The sequence below is a fragment of the Labrus mixtus genome, chromosome 10, assembly GCF_963584025.1.
Source record: "Labrus mixtus chromosome 10, fLabMix1.1, whole genome shotgun sequence".
Classification (NCBI taxonomy): Eukaryota; Metazoa; Chordata; class Actinopteri; order Labriformes; family Labridae; genus Labrus; species Labrus mixtus.
In genome coordinates, this window is record NC_083621.1 from 26,319,459 (window position 1) to 26,338,405 (window position 18,947).

Genomic DNA, 18,947 nt, shown 5'->3' on the forward strand with positions numbered 1-18,947 from the left:
AATCTGCATAATTTTCTGAAATAATGTCCTTTACTTCACTAAAGGTTTCTCAGTTAGAGAGTAAAAACAAAAGTCACATGGAAACCTCACCCTGTAGGATTAGGAATTCAGAAATAAGTCTTACATACTACTGGCCTATACCTGCAGCCACAAGAGGAAAATTAACCCTTCACACTCAGATGACACTCTGGAAAGACACTCTGGGGGTTACTACAGCTGAACCTAAAATGGTTACAACATAAGGATAAACTCATTGTGGGTTATTATTAACATCATTAACATGTGCTGTGCTCAAACTGCATGAATTTAAGGAGTTTGGTGGATCTGAGTGTTTGAGTGGACATGTACTCTTAGGTCATTGGTTCCCAACCCGGGATCCAGACATAGGGGAGTGCACCAAAGATCTCAGGGGGGTGCAAAGCTGTGTCTGCTCTGAGGTTGTCAAATTAAGATTTAAATATGAACTAAATTTAGGATAACACTCTTACTTGATATATACGAGCGTTTTCCTAAGAACACGTTGGGATTTTAAAAGAAACACATGTTCATCTTATACCATAATAGAGACATTTATCCGTGGTTCAGGTTCTAATTAAATATCTAACCTAGGTGAGTCAACCAGCCACTCCTGTTTGTGACTCCCTGTGCAGAGGGCGGCATGGTGTTGTGTGTGTTACAAAACATCCTTTTCATTTTACTGGCTGACTTCCTGGTTGAACTTTGACCCACCATGCTATGTGTCAACAGTTTGGATCATTACATGGAATTACTGATGCGCTCAAGAACACTTTTACCTTAAAAAGACGAGTTAAGGCAACCTTAATCTGCCCTGTTTGAATGTGTTGTACCCATGTTGCATGGTCATTTCATCTCAGAGTAAAAAATGACAAAAACAAAGTGAAACCCAGCTGCAATAAATCAGAATATATTTCCTTAACAGAAAAGGTGAAAATACATCTGAGCTTTGAGTATTCTCTCTACACTTAACCCCACCAGGAGGATTACATTTATATTTTCATTTCCTGCAGAAAACCTCTTTTTCTCTCTGAAGCAATAAAATAACCGAGATGCTTCCAGTTTTAACAGCAGTTCAGTTTAACTTCTCACTTGATGCCTAGCTTTTGTAACATGCTGTCATGAACACACACACACATGCGCGCACACACACACACACACACACACACACACACACAAAAAGCTCGCATACAAACATACTTTAGAAATCTGAGAGTGTGTTACACCTCTCTTCCTCTTCACCCAGAGTTCCTGGCCCCAGGGGGTGGAGGGTCTCTTCACCCGTCTCACACATCCAACCCAAACACACAGCGGCCCGCACACACACACACTATCATGAGCACACACACACACACACACACACACACTGGCAGCAGACCACATCAGAGGGGTCCATTCCTCCCCAAGTCCGCAGGTCCTCTGGATAAACATATTATTCTGGATTAAATGTTTCCCATATTTGTTATTCTTCCCTTCGAGACTCCAGGTGGAATTGGTATGAAACCAAAAATCACATGTACGTTCCTTTGAACGAAAGAGCGGGCCGAGGGGAACACTCCGAAAGGGAATTCTTGTTCCCCTTTCGGAGTGAGAACTTGTAACAACATTTGTGCAGATTCTTCGATTGCCCCACATTCTTCGCTACACATCTAACAAAGGCTGTTTTGTGTTGTCGAGAAGTGGTCTCTTCCCCCCGCAAAACCTCTACTCAGAATTCTCCATAAGGAACCAGGAAGTGTGTGTGTGCTCGGTGGAGGTCCACCGCTGGCTCTGAATCAGACCCAATTGGTTCAAGAGGCAGTGATCCTCACAGGGACGAGTTCATCAGTTTGAATGGAGACGGAAGGTGACAGTCGAGGTGTAGATCGAAGACTTCAGAGGTAGAAGCTGATGATGCTGGAGTCCTGCTCAATCATGCAATTATGTCCAAATTACTGCCAGTGCCTTTTGACCTATCAGAGCTCAGGTTTTAGCCTTAAGCCAGCCAATCTGTGAGGTGATGATGTGCGGGGAGAGATCACAGACTGCCCAACTATACACCCCCAGAGGTAATGGTAATATTACCTGAGCCACGGATGGATGGATGGAGATACATGTTGCAAGGGACAACACATTATAATCTCCTCCATCAACCGCCAATTAAAGAAGGGACAACTTCCTTCGTCAGAGGACAGAACTTTCCCCCCAAGATGTTTCCTTCAAATATTTGCAGTCGACACACCACCCTGTCACAAGCATGTCAGAACATCATGCACGATCTGATGCTCTTGAATGATCCCTGCATCAAACGTTAGCTTCCCTGCATACTAATGGGCGACAGTGGAGGCACACAATGGGCTGAAACCCGCAGCGTTTGCATTTGTTTCTTCCTCTCGTGTTTATTTTTGTAAACTGCACACACTGGGACGTGTGTTGTGGACAGAGGGTTCTCACTGCAGTGTGTTTGATGTCTCTCTCTCTCTCTCTCTGTGGACCCTGGAGACTCTCCTCATGCATAATCGCTGTGTGTCTTTCTGATCTTCCTATCTACTGCTGGTGGAGGTTAATGCGCAGAGCTGCGCACACACATAAATTACAGGCAAGCAAAACACAATAATCTTATTCCCCCCACAAATAGCAAAAAAAGAATACAGCACACAAAGGCAGCAAGCACTTTTGTAATGTTTATTGATGTGAAATAAGAGCCGGTACAGCTTTTCAGGCTTCTTTAATCTTCTCACATATGTCACTTGAAACACTGTGCTGTGCTAAACAACTCCATTGAATATTGTATTTTAAACACAGTTGCAGCGCGCTCAGCTTAATAAAACCACTTCCTCCTGTAATTCATCATCCTTTAGCAAACATTAAGCCAGGAAAACAGGGGAAGTGATGCGATTGGTGGGGGCGATGCCGGTGTACAGCTCAGTATTCTGGTGAGGACTCTCTAACTGTAGAGCAGCGGGGGCAACGGGGTCATGAGGTGTGTGTGTGTGTCTGTATTTTAATGTATGTGAGCGTCTCTGTGTTTTAGTGTGTGTGTGTGTGTGTGTGTGTGTGTGACGGCAGCATCACCAGTCCTCCAGGGCTCAGCAGGCTAATTAATAATGAATCCCAGAGAGTCTGTGTTTGAAATGCAGATGTGCAACTGCCGACTCCGCCTGCTCCTTCAGAGGGACCTGTGTGTGTGTGTGTGTGTGTGTGTGTGTGTGTGTGTGTGTGTGTGTGTGTGTGTGTGTGTGTGTGTGTGTGAGTGTGTGTGTGTGTGTCAGTGTGTGTGTGTGTCTCAGTGTGTGTGTGTCAGTGTGTATGGGTGTGCATACACAAGTGTGTGTGTGTCTGTTGAAGCCACAGGGGAAAGTATGTAGCTTGATTATATAGCTGCAGCAGAGAACAAGCTCATATATTCTGCAGTAAAAATTCATTCGGGGTTTGTTCGTCGGAGTGGCAACATTTTGAGAGAAAAGAGAGGCGTCCAAGCACAGAGGTTTTCACAACAAGTTTGTCCTCTTTCTGCTCCTGAGTCCTTACTCTTCCTCACTGGTGCCGGCTGAGGCCTCAACCCCGAGCTCTTCTCTGCTCTCAGCACAGAAGAGAAGAAGAAGGAGGAGGTCCTGAAGAGCATACATTACATTTCTATAGACTCTCTACTCTTCTTCACAGCTCTCTGTGTATAGGATACTTTGAGTGTGTGTGTGTGTGTGTGTGTGTGTGTGTGTGTGTGTGTGTGTGTGTGTGTGTGTCTGTGTGTGTGTGTGTGTGTGTGTGTGTGTGTGTGTCTGTGTGTGTGTGTGTGTGTGTGTGTGTGTGTGTGTGTGTGTGTCTGTGTATTGTGTTAGAGTAGTTTGAACTTTAACAGATGGTAATGTTATGTAGATTTTTTACCAACCTTGGCTCCCTCATTGACCCAGGCACAATACACTAGCCTCTTCCGCAAACAGCACCTGTAACACACACACATGGACACACACATTGACACACACACACACACACACACACACAGAAAAGGGGAATGAATTGAATAATCTCTCTGACAAACACGTGCTTTGTTCGAGGGAAGGCAAAAGGGACTAAGAGTTTCATTTCTGCTCAGGTGTTTCAAATTCTCTCAGATAATAAAAAATTATTCTGCTTGGATTGCTTGTTTGTTCTTGGAGACATTTCCAGGAGCTGAAAGACTCTCTGACCTCAGGCCCATGTGTTGTTTTGACTGAATTCATTTCTAATTAACTCCACACCAAAAATAATTTTACACTGGGTTTTGCATCAGAGCTGGAATACTAATATGAAGACCCAAGACATTTAATTGAAGCTTTACTTTGCACTTGGAGTCTTTCAGTCGTTACAGGAAATTAAATGACACGAATTTTGAAGGGACCTCGAAAATCAAAACAACTTTAACTGATTAAAAAAAACATCCAGGGTGCTTAAAATGTATATTTACTGTCAGAGCATTGTTATGAAGGTCAATAAAATGGCAACACAGCTCAGTCATATTTCCATAACTCATAAATATATTCACAATCCCTGAAATCCCTCCGCGGATCTGTCTGGATGGAGTTTGCAAGGTTTACTGTTTATTTATATTTCTTAAACATGAATATGATCCTTACTCAAAGATGGAAAAATACTGTAGGACTATGTACGAAAGTTGGTTCCTTTCTTGGAACGAGACAGTATTGCCTTCTGGTCTGCGGGTTGGGGAGATATAGTCCTATAAAGTCTTCAATTTCAATTATGTTCAGGTATTTTAAACGTTTTCCTAAATAAATAAATAAAAATCGGACATATCTGATCATTTGGAACCAGTGAAGCTCTGTTGAGCTTGTATTTTCCTCCACGGTGGCAATAAGTGCGTCATTAAAAAATAACATTGTGCGGAATCTGCTTTAAACAGCAGAAAACAAGCCTTTAAAATGTCCTCCATGATTTGGATGCATAATTTATCCCCCATGGTTTTAGAAAACATTTAATTTAGTAGGCCTATACAACTTAAATTATGCTGATTTTTCCCCCTTTAAACGTGCTCCAAACAGAGGACATAGCCCGACATAAGACACATGAAGAAATATCTGAGATTCGATCTTCCAGGAGATCCCAGGACTTCACTGTAGACGTGTTGATGGTTTAAATGTCGACAAATTTCGCATGGAACACACACACACACACACACACACACACACACACACACACACACACACACACACAGTCGAATGAGCAGGAGTCTCTCGCTGCAGACCAAACAAACGCACCGGGCCTCATGCATTATGAATGTACATTTACACTTGTGTGTTCTCATGGGATGATTTTTTTTAACTTCCTTTACATTCACTCATTGGTGTATGTAATGTATTTCCTCCTCTAACCCCTGCTGGACAGATACACACACTAACACACACACATACACAGGCAGAGGTGATAGACTACATGACTGACAGATGGAGATGGAGGACAGGCTGCTCTCTTCCATCAGAAAGAGCTCAAACACGTTTTTTTTTTGTTTCAAGTCGTTACTGAAAACAAACTGGTTGTCAGCGACAAGATGTGAGATTAGTTTCGGGTTTGTTTTTGAAGGGCCTTGCTGTTTAAACACGGTGTCACTGTCCTTTATTAGCGACGTCACGGGTTAATGGGAATATCGATTCGACTGTCTGGGAGCCTGTGAAGTGAGTGTCGGTGTCAGGGATGAGAAAACAACCGCGTTTACACCCCGATGTGACACCAAGGCTTTGGATTAAAAAAAGAATTTAAACTCTTTACAAAAAAAATAAATCAAACCAGACACTTAAAAAAAAAACAATTAAACAACTACAACGTTACGCTTTTATTAGAATGAAATCTGTTTGATGCACTTCAAACATGGCCCAGAATGAAAAAGATTTCCCACACAAATATGAAGAGCAAAGACTCATTGATATGTGGCAGTTGTAAATTCTTTAACTTGAGGCCATATCTTGGCACGCCGGAGCTGAGATTTAGGCTTCATTGGGAAAGTTTTTAAAGGTCATGACACCGCGTGACAGGTCCCGCCCTGAGGCCCACGGCTGTCTCTTCAGCAGACTAAAGCTGATTTATCCAAAGGCTGTTGCGTGGCGCTTTAAACGGGGGAGAAGTGCATTCACAGACAAAGGGAAGAAAGAATAATGATATGGGGAAATATATAAATAAATCCTTAAAATTATTTTTACAACATCCTGTCACTATGTCGCCTCCTCTTTAAAACGAAAACAGACATAACATTTTAATCACTATGAAAGCAAGAGCACTGCAGCACTATCACCACTGAATTATTACAGGGAGATAAAACCTTATTTAAGACTTATTCAACATGACCAGCAGTGAGAACGACAGGCACACCAAACATCGATATAGGTTTCTGTGTTATTCATTTCAAACACTGGAGCTCTGCAAACATGAGTTTCCTCATCTCAATTCCGATTTAATTTCAGTTCCTAACAGCCAAATAAAATGATCATTATGATTCTGTTTTTGTAAATGCCAATGTAACAAACCTCTAGACAGTTGGATTAATTTGAAGGATTAGAAAAATAATTCAGAACAAATTTAGAAAACAATAGATTTAAAAGTGAAGTTGTATACCTATGGAAAGATATATTGTAATGTTTTCAGAGAGGACTTTGTCAATTCCTTCCTTAGAATAGATTTATTCAAACATTTGCTTTGTGAATTCACCTACTGGAGGTTTACAGTGAACAAATCTTTGTATTTACCCCACTGCCTGCAGCAAATAATCTGAGTCAGAAGATAATCACCGAAAGATTTACTCAAAGCCGACAAATAAACAGCAACACGCAGCTAAACAAACACGACAAAGAGCCGTAAAGTGTCATTTTATAAAGACAAAATTTGCAGAAATTATGCGTCATTAGTTTGTGTTATTTCTCAGTAATGTGCAGCTCGGCACAGAGAGCCCGCAGAGTTGCCTGCTGTAAGTGTAGCAGGGCTGGCTCGGGTTATCTGTGAATGGGCTCTTTATTGGAGGCGCGGAGCGGGGATTTGCCTTTTATTCGCCTCGCTATGGAAACGCGCTCGACGGCAGAAAAATGTTGATGTGAATAAAAGGAATCAGCACAAGGAGCGTTTTTAGAGAAGCATCTGTTACACTTAGAAACTTAGACTATCGAGAGCAACACAACCCCCTCTCCAACTCCTTATCCTGTCTGCTTCTTGCGTCCAAAACGCACACTTTAATTTTGGAACGACATAAAAATATTTTAAGTGTATTTCTTTTAAATGATTTTAAACGTGGAAGCAGTTCAGCCGATTTAAGAACCTAAAAGTGTGCCAATAGCGACTATTCCGATTCATATTTCGACAAAGTTGTTATAAAGATCTCATCCCATCAAATCAATTCGCTTTGGCATACCATTTAATATAACTGGCAACAAAATGCAGGGATTGTATTGAAATACCAAATCTTCTATAGCGCTAGGAGTCATGTTTTTTTTGTAAACAATTCTGCACAATTTCCTCCCAGAACGACTCAAACGAAAGAAACCGAACTAGGCCACTAGAACAACCCTGCCATTCACATCAAATATTCGCTTTTACGAAAATGTCAAAGAGAAAACTACATGAAGAATTTACGCGCAACACAACACTGGAATAATAACAGCACAGATATATAACCGACATGATTTCAATAACTTCCCATCCTTCTGAAGGCCTACATGCGACAACAACACGAGGCTACAGTTCGGTCTGTCATCACCCTTCCCTCACAGCCGCTGTCTGTCATTCCTCTGGTTACCGAGGCCCCGTCCAGCCTCCTCCGGCCCTGTCCACACATCCAGCCCGCGGTCACCTCACCTGCTCCGGCCTCCTCCTCCTCCTCTGTCCCCTACTCCAGCAGCAGCTCTTCGGCTCAGCGCTCTTTAATGACTTTCTGGTGGCTGCAGCCTTCTTTTATTTCTCCTAAATGTATGAAAATGTATGCAAATTTAAGTCAAGCTTAACCTGGGAGCACGAGCAATATATTTAATGGAATTTCAAACCAATAAGGAGGCTGCTGCGCAGTCTTCTAATGGCAAATATAATTACGCAGTTAAGTTAGCTCTCAGATATGTAGATAGATCTTTTTTCATGTCTGAGAGGAGCTGATGAGATTCTTAAAGACTGTAGTGTGAGAGGACACATTTAGTTCTTAGAAAATATAAAATACGTTTTAATTTGCGAACATGTCTGATGAACATGTGTCCCTGTGTGGGAGGAAAGAGTGTAAGATGGGCTGTCAGATTGATGTTACATTTTTAATATCTTGTAAAAAAAAAAAAAAAAAAATTTAAAGACTTCATTTCAATTCAAGGCCCGTGACATGTGTTAACTTGTCTGAAACAAAATGGGTTTGACTAATGAATGTTCTGTGCGTAAAACGCTTTGCTTTAAAAGCGGTCTTAAGAAGCTCATCCATAAACACAAGGGGAAGTGTTCTCTAAAAGTTGATAATTAACAGTGAGAACTGTTCCTGGTTCGATTGTATCCTTCTAAATTAAGTGCTGGCACGTCTGACAAATACCACTGCGCTTTAATCTCCTCCTTCGCACGCGCTCAAGGGTGACAGTAGCAGCAATAAACTCGTGCGTAAATCAGTTGGAAACTTTAATTAATAAACAGGAACTGCGCTCCACGCGCACATCGTTCCACACCAGACCCACTGGACCAGCATTCCGACTCACTTCCGGTTCGGCTGCCTGTAACCCTTTCCTACCCGTGGCTCTGCTTACAGAGGCGGAGGCTGGATGTCTGCACTGTCATTGGTCGACGCGCGTCGTCACCGCGTCTCAGTCGGTCTGTGAGTGGTTGTGGAGGCTGTCAGTCAGTGCCAGGCTGCTGCCGAGACTCCAGAGAGAGGGAGATGTCAGAGGCTGAGTTACTCTCTCCCTTCAGTAGCTCTAGTGGGGTTCAGCAGCCAGCATGGCCACAGCTGCCTCCAGCCCCTACACCCTGCTCAGCTCCAGTCCAATGATCCACCCGGACAGCCAGGCCATGCAGCCTGCGAGCCCCTACAGAGGACACCAGAAACTCCTCCAGAGTGACTACCTGCAGAGCGTCCAGAGCAATGGTCACCCGCTCGGGCACCAGTGGGCGAGCAGTTTGTCGGAGGGAAGCCCCTGGTCGTCCTCCATGGAGCAGCAGGACGTAAAACCAGGCCGAGAGGACCTGCAGCTTGGCATCATCCATCACCGCTCCCCGCATGTAGCGCATCACTCCCCTCATCATAACAACCATGGCAACCACCCGGGAGCCTGGGGTACCCCGGTGTCCCACAACTCCTCCATCACCAGCGGGCAGCAGATAAACATCTACTCCCAGACGGGCTTTACTGTCAACGGCATGCTGGACCACGGGGGCCTCACACCTCCACCAAACCAGCAGGGGCAAGGCATGCACCCGGGCCTCAGGGACACACTCAGCCCCGAGCACAGCGACCTCGGCGGGCACCACTGTCATGACCACTCCGACGAGGAGACGCCCACTTCGGACGAGTTGGAGCACTTTGCCAAGCAGTTCAAGCAGCGCAGGATCAAGCTGGGCTTTACGCAGGCGGACGTAGGATTGGCCCTGGGCACGCTGTACGGTAACGTCTTTTCCCAAACCACCATCTGCAGGTTCGAGGCTCTGCAGCTGAGCTTTAAAAACATGTGCAAACTAAAGCCGCTGTTGAACAAGTGGCTGGAGGAGGCAGACTCGTCCACAGGCAGCTCTAGCAGTATAGACAAGATAGCAGCTCAGGGGAGGAAGAGGAAGAAGAGGACGTCCATCGAGGTCAGCGTGAAGGGGGTTCTGGAGACACACTTTCTAAAGTGTCCCAAACCCTCCGCGCAGGAGATCACCTCGTTGGCGGACTCGCTGCAGCTGGAGAAGGAGGTGGTCCGCGTGTGGTTCTGTAACCGGAGGCAGAAAGAGAAGCGCATGACGCCGCCGGGGGAACCGCCGCCGCACGAGGGACCTTATTCTCACAGCGGGAGCGCGGGGGACGCTTCCTCCTGCCACGATCTCTGACCGAAGCACCGGGAGGAATCCCCCGGTGCAGACTCTCGAGTGCAGGGCCGCGCGGTGGCACCTACCAGCCTCCGTGTGTGTGTCCCGGTACAGACTTCTCCAGATGCCTCCAGCACTGAAACTCGACAATAACAATAACAGAGATACCTGTTCAGCCTTCGTCGTTTTCTAACTGTCATGAGGGCATTATTCTATAGCTGCATATCAAACGTCACATTTAAGGTTATGGAGCCCGCCAAATTCTTTTCTACATCATGGATATAAAAACAAAATGTGCCTAATAACCTGCCAGCGCCTTTGGTTTGTGTCACCACTTCTCATCAGCTCGATAATAACGATAAGACGGGACTGATGTGATCTTCTGATTTGTTTGGGCTTCTCTCTGCTTCTGTTGTGTAATCAGTGCAGTGAAACAAATAATAATATCACTTTTTTTCTAATTGATTTACTGCAGCACCATGAGGCCGTTTTACAGTGCGCCTCATGCTTCCCTCGGGCTTCTACAATGCTTTACTTTCCATATCTACATGCATTATTTTGTAACCTACTCGTAGCAGATCTGTAATTATTTTTGCTGATGAAAATATAGGCCCTCATTCCAGTTGTAGAGGTATTGCTACCAACATAATAGCACTTGGAGGTTGTTGTTTTAAAAAAAAAAAAATTAATTCCTCCTTTATGGCCTGTAGCTTCTGAAGCCACACACAGTTACAGCTATTTATAAATCCATTTATTTGATTTCAATCATCTCCGACCATAGAAACTGTGTGGACTCTGAAACAGAGCCGAGAATAGAAGGAGGGGTTGTCGACGCTATACACCTGCCTATAATTTTATTGTACGTTCAGTATCAAAATTTTATAATCTTAAATACTCCTGTTATTGGTTTATTTCTATTAAGTATTTTTTGGAATATTGTACAGTTTTATATATTACCCTTTTGGAGTCATTAATTTAAAGAAATGCTCTTAGTTATTCATGCACTTAATTAGCAATGTAAAAACAAAAAAAAACAATATTTTCAGTAAGATTGAACTGTTTCGGCGGTTTTATTCCAAATTTCGATGACAGCTCAAGTAATTATTTATTTTCAGTATAAAGCTTGTATTATGTTTTGAAATAAACTATGTATGTTGTAATAAACAATTTCTTGCTACAACTGTTCCCTGTCCAAAACAAAACTTTTGACGAGTGTATATTTAATATTTAATATGGTAGGTTTTTATTTAAGAGGGTAGAGACAATCCAAAAATAGTTTATCATTATTATTATAATTATTATAATTATTTATAATAACAACAGTGTCATTATTGTTTTGTTTTAATTTCCTTATTTAAAATTCTATTTAGATATTTAAAAATTGTATAGATTAGTTGACAAAAATCAGATTTGGTACAACAATATTTAACAGAATAAATGTCCTCTTCATGTTTTTATCCAAAGAAGTAAAACTATGCTTGGTAGAATAACCTTCACTCTGCTTCAATGTCATGCCAAAAAGGGAAACTTTTCCATGTCACTAACAGCTGTAAAATCTCCAACAGTTTAACAGGACCTTGGCTGCAGGTCTGCAGGCTCTACGGATCACAGCAAACTCAGACGCTTTCTCCTGCAGTTCCACCCAAATGTTATTGTCCGGGCCCTCTGCCCTCCTCAATCAGACATGCGTGATTTATCGCCTGGGCCGCTGTGCCTGACAGCAAAACACAATGACACACACACACACACACACACACACACACACACACACACACACAGACACACACACACACACACACACACAGACACACACACACACACACACACACACACACACACACACACACACACACGATCAGAAGCAGATGAATCTCATTTCAAAGACTACAGCTGCGTATAATTGGCCATGCAAGGGCAAAATAGACCAATATTCCCCCCCAAAAATCATAATGCCTAGAAATAATTTAGGGACGGTTTGGAAATAAGTAGGCCTGTAGATGCAGCACTGCTTTAAATGATTCAAAAATAGAGCAGCAGAGGGAGAGTGAAGGAGGGGAGAGAGGGGAGGAAAGGAGAGGAGAGGCGGAAGGGTGCTAGGCCTTGCCTTGAAATGGAGAGCCTGACTAGAATACTAATGCGTCTGAATTTATGCATCTCCTCAGTCTGCAGCCCTGAGAGGGGGGTGGGGGAGACACAGAGAGAGAGAGAGGGAGAAAGAGAGAGAGAGAGAGGGGAGAAGGGTAGCAGGGGGGTTGGAGGGGGGAGGAAAGGGTGTGAGTGTGGAGGTGAAAGGGGCGGTTATGTAGAAGAAGAGAAAAGTAGAACCATGGCTGATTGATTCCATCCATCTATTTTAGTTTGAAATAATCCCTGATTTCTGGGGGAGGGAAAAATAACGCCTGGTTGGAGGAAGAGCCAGCAGCTCAACAAAACAAGCAGAGAAGGCCAAGGCCCAGAGCAGCACTGCAGTATCCTTGAGCCGTGTCCACCTCAGTGTGGGGACTGGATGCTTTACTCCTTCCCTTCAAAATATGTCTTTAAATAGTTTCTAATACCTCAACACAAATACATTACTAGTGCAAAAATTAGAGACTTGGGAGAATATTTAAAGAAGAGTGAGGAAAAATAGAACAGGTGCAAGATAAAAGCACATTTCAGATGTTTTAAATGGTGAACTTCAGGCAATTATTTTCCCAAAATGCTTGAGGTCAGATAACTCGGCTTTGCACAGCAGATAATCGAGCCTCTGAATCAGATCCTGAGTCAGAGAGTGTGATCATCAGACAGGACAGAGAAGCAGAAGTAGTGACTTGTGTTGTTGCAGTTTTTTGCAGGATGAGGTGTTTGTTTACTGGCAGGGGATAATGGGACCGGCTGACTCATACCTTTTTTTTATAATAGCATCTCATCTCAAAACCTTCTGTCGTCTTTGAATTTGTTCTGCATCCGGTTTCAAAGACTTTGGTGGAGAGTTAAGAAGTCAAAAGTGGAAAACAAACAAGTTTCTTATAAAATAAAATGTTCGCAAATCCTCCACAAATTTTTTTTTTTTTTTTTTTTTTTTTTTTTTTAGACCTTTATCTTCAGAGGTCAATAAAGTGAATTAAACACATCTAGATTGATGAGCCACAACTTTCAAGTCAGGCAGCTGATATTTCTGAGGATGCAGACAAATGTTTGTGAGGCCCTGACAGTCTTATCAGTAAAATGGACACAGCAGAAGGTCAGAGAGAGGACACACTGGACATCACATATCTCTTTAATTATAAAAGAAGCAGACACAGAGCACAGACAGGAACAAACAGCAACCCACATGAGAGCATTCATACATGGAAATAATCAATATCGGCTGCTAGAAGGCTGCTGCTGCTTCTACGACTTCATGAGTCCTCTTTCATTCTTTTCTTCAAGTTAATCCTTATTACGTGACTCCCCATTACTTCTTTGTTTTCTATCAAGTCCAAACTTAAGTCATTATATCATTTTCATCGTAAAGTGGTGGTTACCATTTGACCTTTTGACCTCTTTAAACAAAGCACTTGTGGCCTCCATTTCCAGCTGCATACTTTTAGTCTCCTGGCTGATGATGTCAGCCTAAGAATTTTATTTTTCCCTTTGTAATGTCGGAAAAATCGTGAGACCTAAAATACGGTGGCAGTGGAGTTCAAACCATCTCACAAAGTGTGAACGACCTTTACAAAGCTTGAGACAAATTTACATTTTAGAAAAGAAATGTACAAGTGGCAGGAGACTTTTACGAGCGCTGAGACAAATTTACAAACAAGAGAATCTTGCCTGAAAGGGAATGTACCAAATGCTGGAAGGGACCCGGAAGTTATTTAGCGATGTGTTAATAACTGTGTGTAGTGTCTCAGGTGGGTTCCACAAAAAGGACAAAACATCATTTAGGAAACATAAATTCCATAAAACATATTTTGAACAGTCTTTCTGCCAAAAGCAAACTAATTCAACGCTCACTCAATCACTTCCTGGTTAATTAATGCATTTGGTACGTTCCCTCTCTGGCAAGATTCTGTTGTTTGTAAATTTGTTTCAGGACTCGTAAAAGTGTTCTGCTTTTGTAAACTTGTTTTCCAAAATGTAAATTTGTCTCAGGCTAAAAAAAAAAGTGTTTCACACATCGTACGTTTGTTTTGCACTTCTCAGCCACCATACTCAAAGATCGAAAAACTAAAAAATCGAATGATTCAGAACAGCGTATGCCAGATGATGTTTGATTGTTTGTTCTCTATTTTATTTATTTATAAGTCAAATTTGTTAATAATGTAATGACCCCTCAAACCGAATGTGGGACCCTCTGCAAACCACCTCAGAAAGAACTGTTGTCTAGATCAGTGGTTCTCAACTGGTGGGGCGGGACCCAGAGGTGGGTCGCACAGCCATTTTCAGTGGGTCGCGAATGTTTGCCTAGAAAAAAAACTTGTGTAAAAAAGTCTGGGCTTTGTTCAGTTTCTTGCCTCTGTCACATATTTTGTACCCACTGAGGTCCAAACTGCACAATTTTTGCACAAGAAATCTGATTGGTTGGAAAATATCAGAAATTTGGATCTCGATTTTCACTGAGGAGTTGGTGGCTGGTCCTGAGGCTAGATGAATTGAGAACCACTGGTCTAGATGCTTCTACCTCACACTAGTTGTTGTGAAGTAAGTCTCATACATCAAATACATTCATACATTTGTAAAATGACACAAAAAGACCAAGAAAAGAAGAAGAAAATGAAACAACAACCCTGGGATGTGATATGTGAATAAAATTGATGGACTTATTTTCATTTTAAATCAAAGTTTAAAAATCAGACACTACGCTCATAAAGCTAATGTTTAATATCTTTTTACAATGACGTTGAATTCCATCAGATGTTTAAATACTTCCAGTAGTGAATGACCACTGCTAGCACCATGTTTATATGCAGATGGAAACCTATGCCATGAGGGCTCACTGACCTTGGTTTTTTGCAGACACACATGAAAGATGCAAACAGAAAGTCCTGTCAGAAAACAAAGTCCCAAAATATTTTCCCTAAATCAGAGTGCTACACCAGCCTCATAAGATATTAAACCATGTGATGGTGACATTAAGTGGTTGAGAAAATGTTCTTTCTCGTACCCTCCCTCCATACGAGGGAATCAGTGAGGCTTCAGTTTGCCTTTCAATTAAAAAGAAATTGGTCCACAAATTGTATCCTTTGCAAAGTACAAACACATTTATTGGTAAACTATTGAGCCACTTGTTGCAGGCAGCATGTCCACACACTGATTTCTCACATTTTTGTGTATGAGTGCTCATAGTTAGACTTGAAAGCAGCCGCTGCAGGGTCCTGACAGGTCCTGAAAGTGAATGTAACAGATAAGTGATCACCTGAGGGCAGAGGACCTCTGTAGGTACTGACAGTGTATTAGAGGACAGAATTAGAGTGTGTGTAACAGAGAGCGGAGTGGAGGAGAAAGCAGTGAGCATGAGGAGAGGAGGGGAGGTGTTGTCCAAGAAGAAGACCAAAGACAGAATATGATTTATCAAATAACCTGAAATCAATTTCACATCCTCAGTTCTGTTACCCCCTGACAGGGCGGGGCAGCTTCAGCTCCAGTTTGCAGATTTGGGGGGTTGGTGTAAGAGTACATCCAGCCAAAGGGATTCCAATCAGAAACTCTGGAAAAATGATCATAAACACAAAAAAATATCTGTGTTGCTACTGATGAAATCTAATTTTCATCTTCCTCATCTCTTAAGACCAGTGCAGCCTCTCTTAAAAACCTCATATCTCTATTTTTAATATTCCAACGCTGACAAACAAATGAAAAAAATGGTGTCAGTAGAACAGCTGCCTCTGTGATCTTATTGTTCCTCTCTGCCGAGGCTGTGCCAGGCATGTCTTTGCAATTACATCGACAATTAAAAACATATTAAGGTTATGCACTGTGATGGCTCCATTAAGGAACACAGGAACTCTGGGTGACATCCACACATCTTACTTTGAGGCTGATGTTCCTGCACACTGTGAAGGGATGTTCAATGGTCATGCATGGCGGCGCAACTGCAGGTAAGAGGTCTTGTTTCAAAAGTGCCATGTAGCATGCTCTGTGCTAAGCAAGGGAGTGCTCGCCATACCGCTTATACCCACCCTGCTTGTCTATTAAACACACACTCATGCACTCACACACAAACGAGGGTTGTGTGTGTGTGTGTGTGTGTGTGTGTGTGTGTGTGTGTGTGTGAGAGGAGAAAGGCCTGTTTATGGCTCTGAGAGTAAATCACTGTGTCTGATATCTTCATTTGAGACAGAGGGCTGATCACTGCTCGTCCTGCTTGTTCCACATTAACTCATTATCACACACGCTCACTCCATTAATTCTCTTGCTTTTATTAGCAGCAAGAGTGAATGCACACACACACACACACACACACACACACACGTGCAAACAGTGGACCGATGACAAGCGCTGCCTCTACCTCATCTGACAGCTAATGGCTTCATTAGGAGCAGCGTGTTAATTGGCTGACTTTGGGGAGACGCTCGTTAATGAGGATAAATAGATTCACACCTGAGCAGGGCGCTACCCAGCCACGGCGGCACTGTGGGAACTCTGGATGACGAGCGAGTGTAAACTGAAACTATGACTGCAGCACCTGTCCTGTTTTTCACTTCCTACCAGTCTAAACACTGGGGCTGTTTTTCCTCGCCAGGCAGACTTATTAGCCAAGCGGTTGATTAGCACCAGGAGGCCAAAACAAAGAGCAGTATGTCAAAACAATTAGCCCCACTGTTTACCTCTCAGCTCCCAGGCTGACTGCAAAATGCATCTAATCCAGGAGAGAGGGGGGGGGGGGGGGCATGAAGTCAGCTCAGACAGTTGCAGAAAAAGAGAACAGCTGGTCCATAGGCCAGTGTGTGCGCGTGTGTGAGTGTGTGTGTGGTTCTGTGTGTGTGTGTTCGTGCACTGATGGGACCTGATGGGACCAGTCCTCGTGCCTCAATCCATCTGCCTCCCTGCCTAGATCTCCATCCTCTGCTGCTGTCTGGTCATGACAGCTCTGACACACAGACACACACACTCCTCTTTACACACCACTGGTCAAAGGAGCTCACACTCTCTCTGGGGAGCTGGGGGGTGGGACAGACAAAATGGAAGCAGGCTAGACTGATCATTTACATAAGGGTAGGACACAGACCCACTGAGGGACACTGTGTGTTCCACCGACAACATGGACCTCTCATGTAGTGGACATTGTTACCACCTAGTGGCGGTTAATGCACTTTGCATCTCATGCATGTTCACTGGGGGAGGACGCGAAAAGAACTGAAGCTGTTCACAAAGATCTGTGAGAGAGCACTTCTTCAGAAGAGAGAGCTTCATCTTCACAGCACTGTTCAGGTTTGACAGCAATCAACAAATAGTGACAGCACAGACAAAAACAACATTATACATCACACAGTACAAAGCACATGGCTGATTCAGACAGGACTGCTTCAAAGGGCAGTTATGGCTGCAGGGATCAGGCTTTTCCCAAACGGGGCCTTCCTGCACCTCAGTGCTCTGTGCCTTCGCCCAGGAGGCAGAGGAGTGAGGTGCTGATTTAGTAGGATGTGTTCTGTCTTGTTCTATTGTGGCTGCAGTGCGTGTGATGGCTTCACTGTTCAGTGCTGTGAGGTCGGGTGTGGGGAGACCAGATATTTTGGTAGCAGTGTTGATAATGTGTGTAAGTTTGACCCGGTTTGTAACTGTAAGCATGTTAAAAAGGCAGGTGGAACAATAAATGAGGATGTGCTGAATGATGCTTGGATACAACAGGAGGAGGAAGTGTGGGCTAACGTAGAGCCCTTTGAGTCTGCAGATGACTGACGGTCTTTGGTGGCTCCTTTTGGTAAATGGACTTGAGCTTGTGTAGCGCTTTTCTAGTCTTCTGACTACTCAAAGCACTTTTACACCACAGGTCACACCTACACATTCACACACTGATGGTAGAGGCTGCTATGTAGTGAGACCATCAGAAGTAATCAATCAATCTTTATTTGTATAGCGTCAACTCATAATTCTTTAAAAAGAGGTTTAAATCCTCTCGTCCTTTTTGCACTACACGAAAGATCTGTTGTTAAAAAAGTAACTTTCACTTAAAGTACATTTTAAATGAGATACTTTGTACTTTTACTTGAGTACATTTTTAATCTGTTCATTTTACTTGTACTTAAGTACTTTTTGTAGTAATTGTCCTTTTACTTGAGTGGAATATTTTATACTCTTTCCACCTCTATTGGTAACTATAACGTTAGCAAACGTGTTTTCATTGCTTGTTATTCAGCTCACTGACAGTTTGTTGCCTACTTGCTAAACTGTATTACTTTTGTTTAATATTTGAAAGTTAAAATTAATGGTTCTATAGGAAAGTAAAAAACAATACTCCCCCCCACAAAAAGCAGAAATAATTCATCCTGTAATTGATGAACACAGTTGTGACTTTCAAGCTACAGTCACACTGCAGTCTGGCCGTTACATTGATGCTCGACTTTAAATTCCTCTCAGACTATTTGAGTCTTAAATCCACATCTTCAACTTTTCATGAGTGACAGACAAAACATCTTAAGAGCACACTGGATGCATGTCAATAATGATCTTTAATGTCAATATATACAGAACTTGAAAGAAAAATAGAATCTTAAAAATCAAATGAAATAAATACAATATCATACAATTTCCACAATGTCTTTTTGAAGAGATATCCATGGAAATTCTTTTGAAATTCAGCCTCTCTGGTTCGACAGGGTGCGTCCCGTCCCCCCCAGAGAAATCCATACAGCTCCCCAACATGCTCTTCATCTTTATCTTCATTATGTATTTTTTTTTTGCAAACTAGAATTTCTGTTAACGTTACCACATAGTTTCACCTTCAAAGTCTTTTTTTTGTTTTAGTCCATCGGCAGCTTATTTTACCT

At 42.8% G+C, this 18,947-nt stretch overlaps 1 protein-coding gene and 1 long non-coding RNA gene across 2 annotated transcripts; one reads left to right on the top strand and one right to left on the bottom strand.

Annotated features, from left to right (window-relative positions):
• Nucleotides 1–3,746: 3,746 nt before the first annotated feature.
• Nucleotides 3,747–7,903, bottom strand: LOC132982424 (uncharacterized). The gene is made up of 2 exons (XR_009674706.1): nucleotides 7,825–7,903; nucleotides 3,747–3,938 (listed from the first exon to the last, which is right to left on the bottom strand). It is a non-coding gene; the product is annotated as an uncharacterized LOC132982424 (long non-coding RNA).
• Nucleotides 7,904–8,852: 949 nt separating this feature from the next.
• Nucleotides 8,853–11,176, top strand: LOC132982425 (POU domain, class 3, transcription factor 4-like). Its single transcript, XM_061048910.1, has one exon. It carries the CDS (start codon nucleotides 8,929–8,931, stop codon nucleotides 10,015–10,017), a length of 1,089 nt encoding a protein of 362 aa, XP_060904893.1. The 5' UTR covers nucleotides 8,853–8,928; the 3' UTR covers nucleotides 10,018–11,176.
• Nucleotides 11,177–18,947: the final 7,771 nt, after the last annotated feature.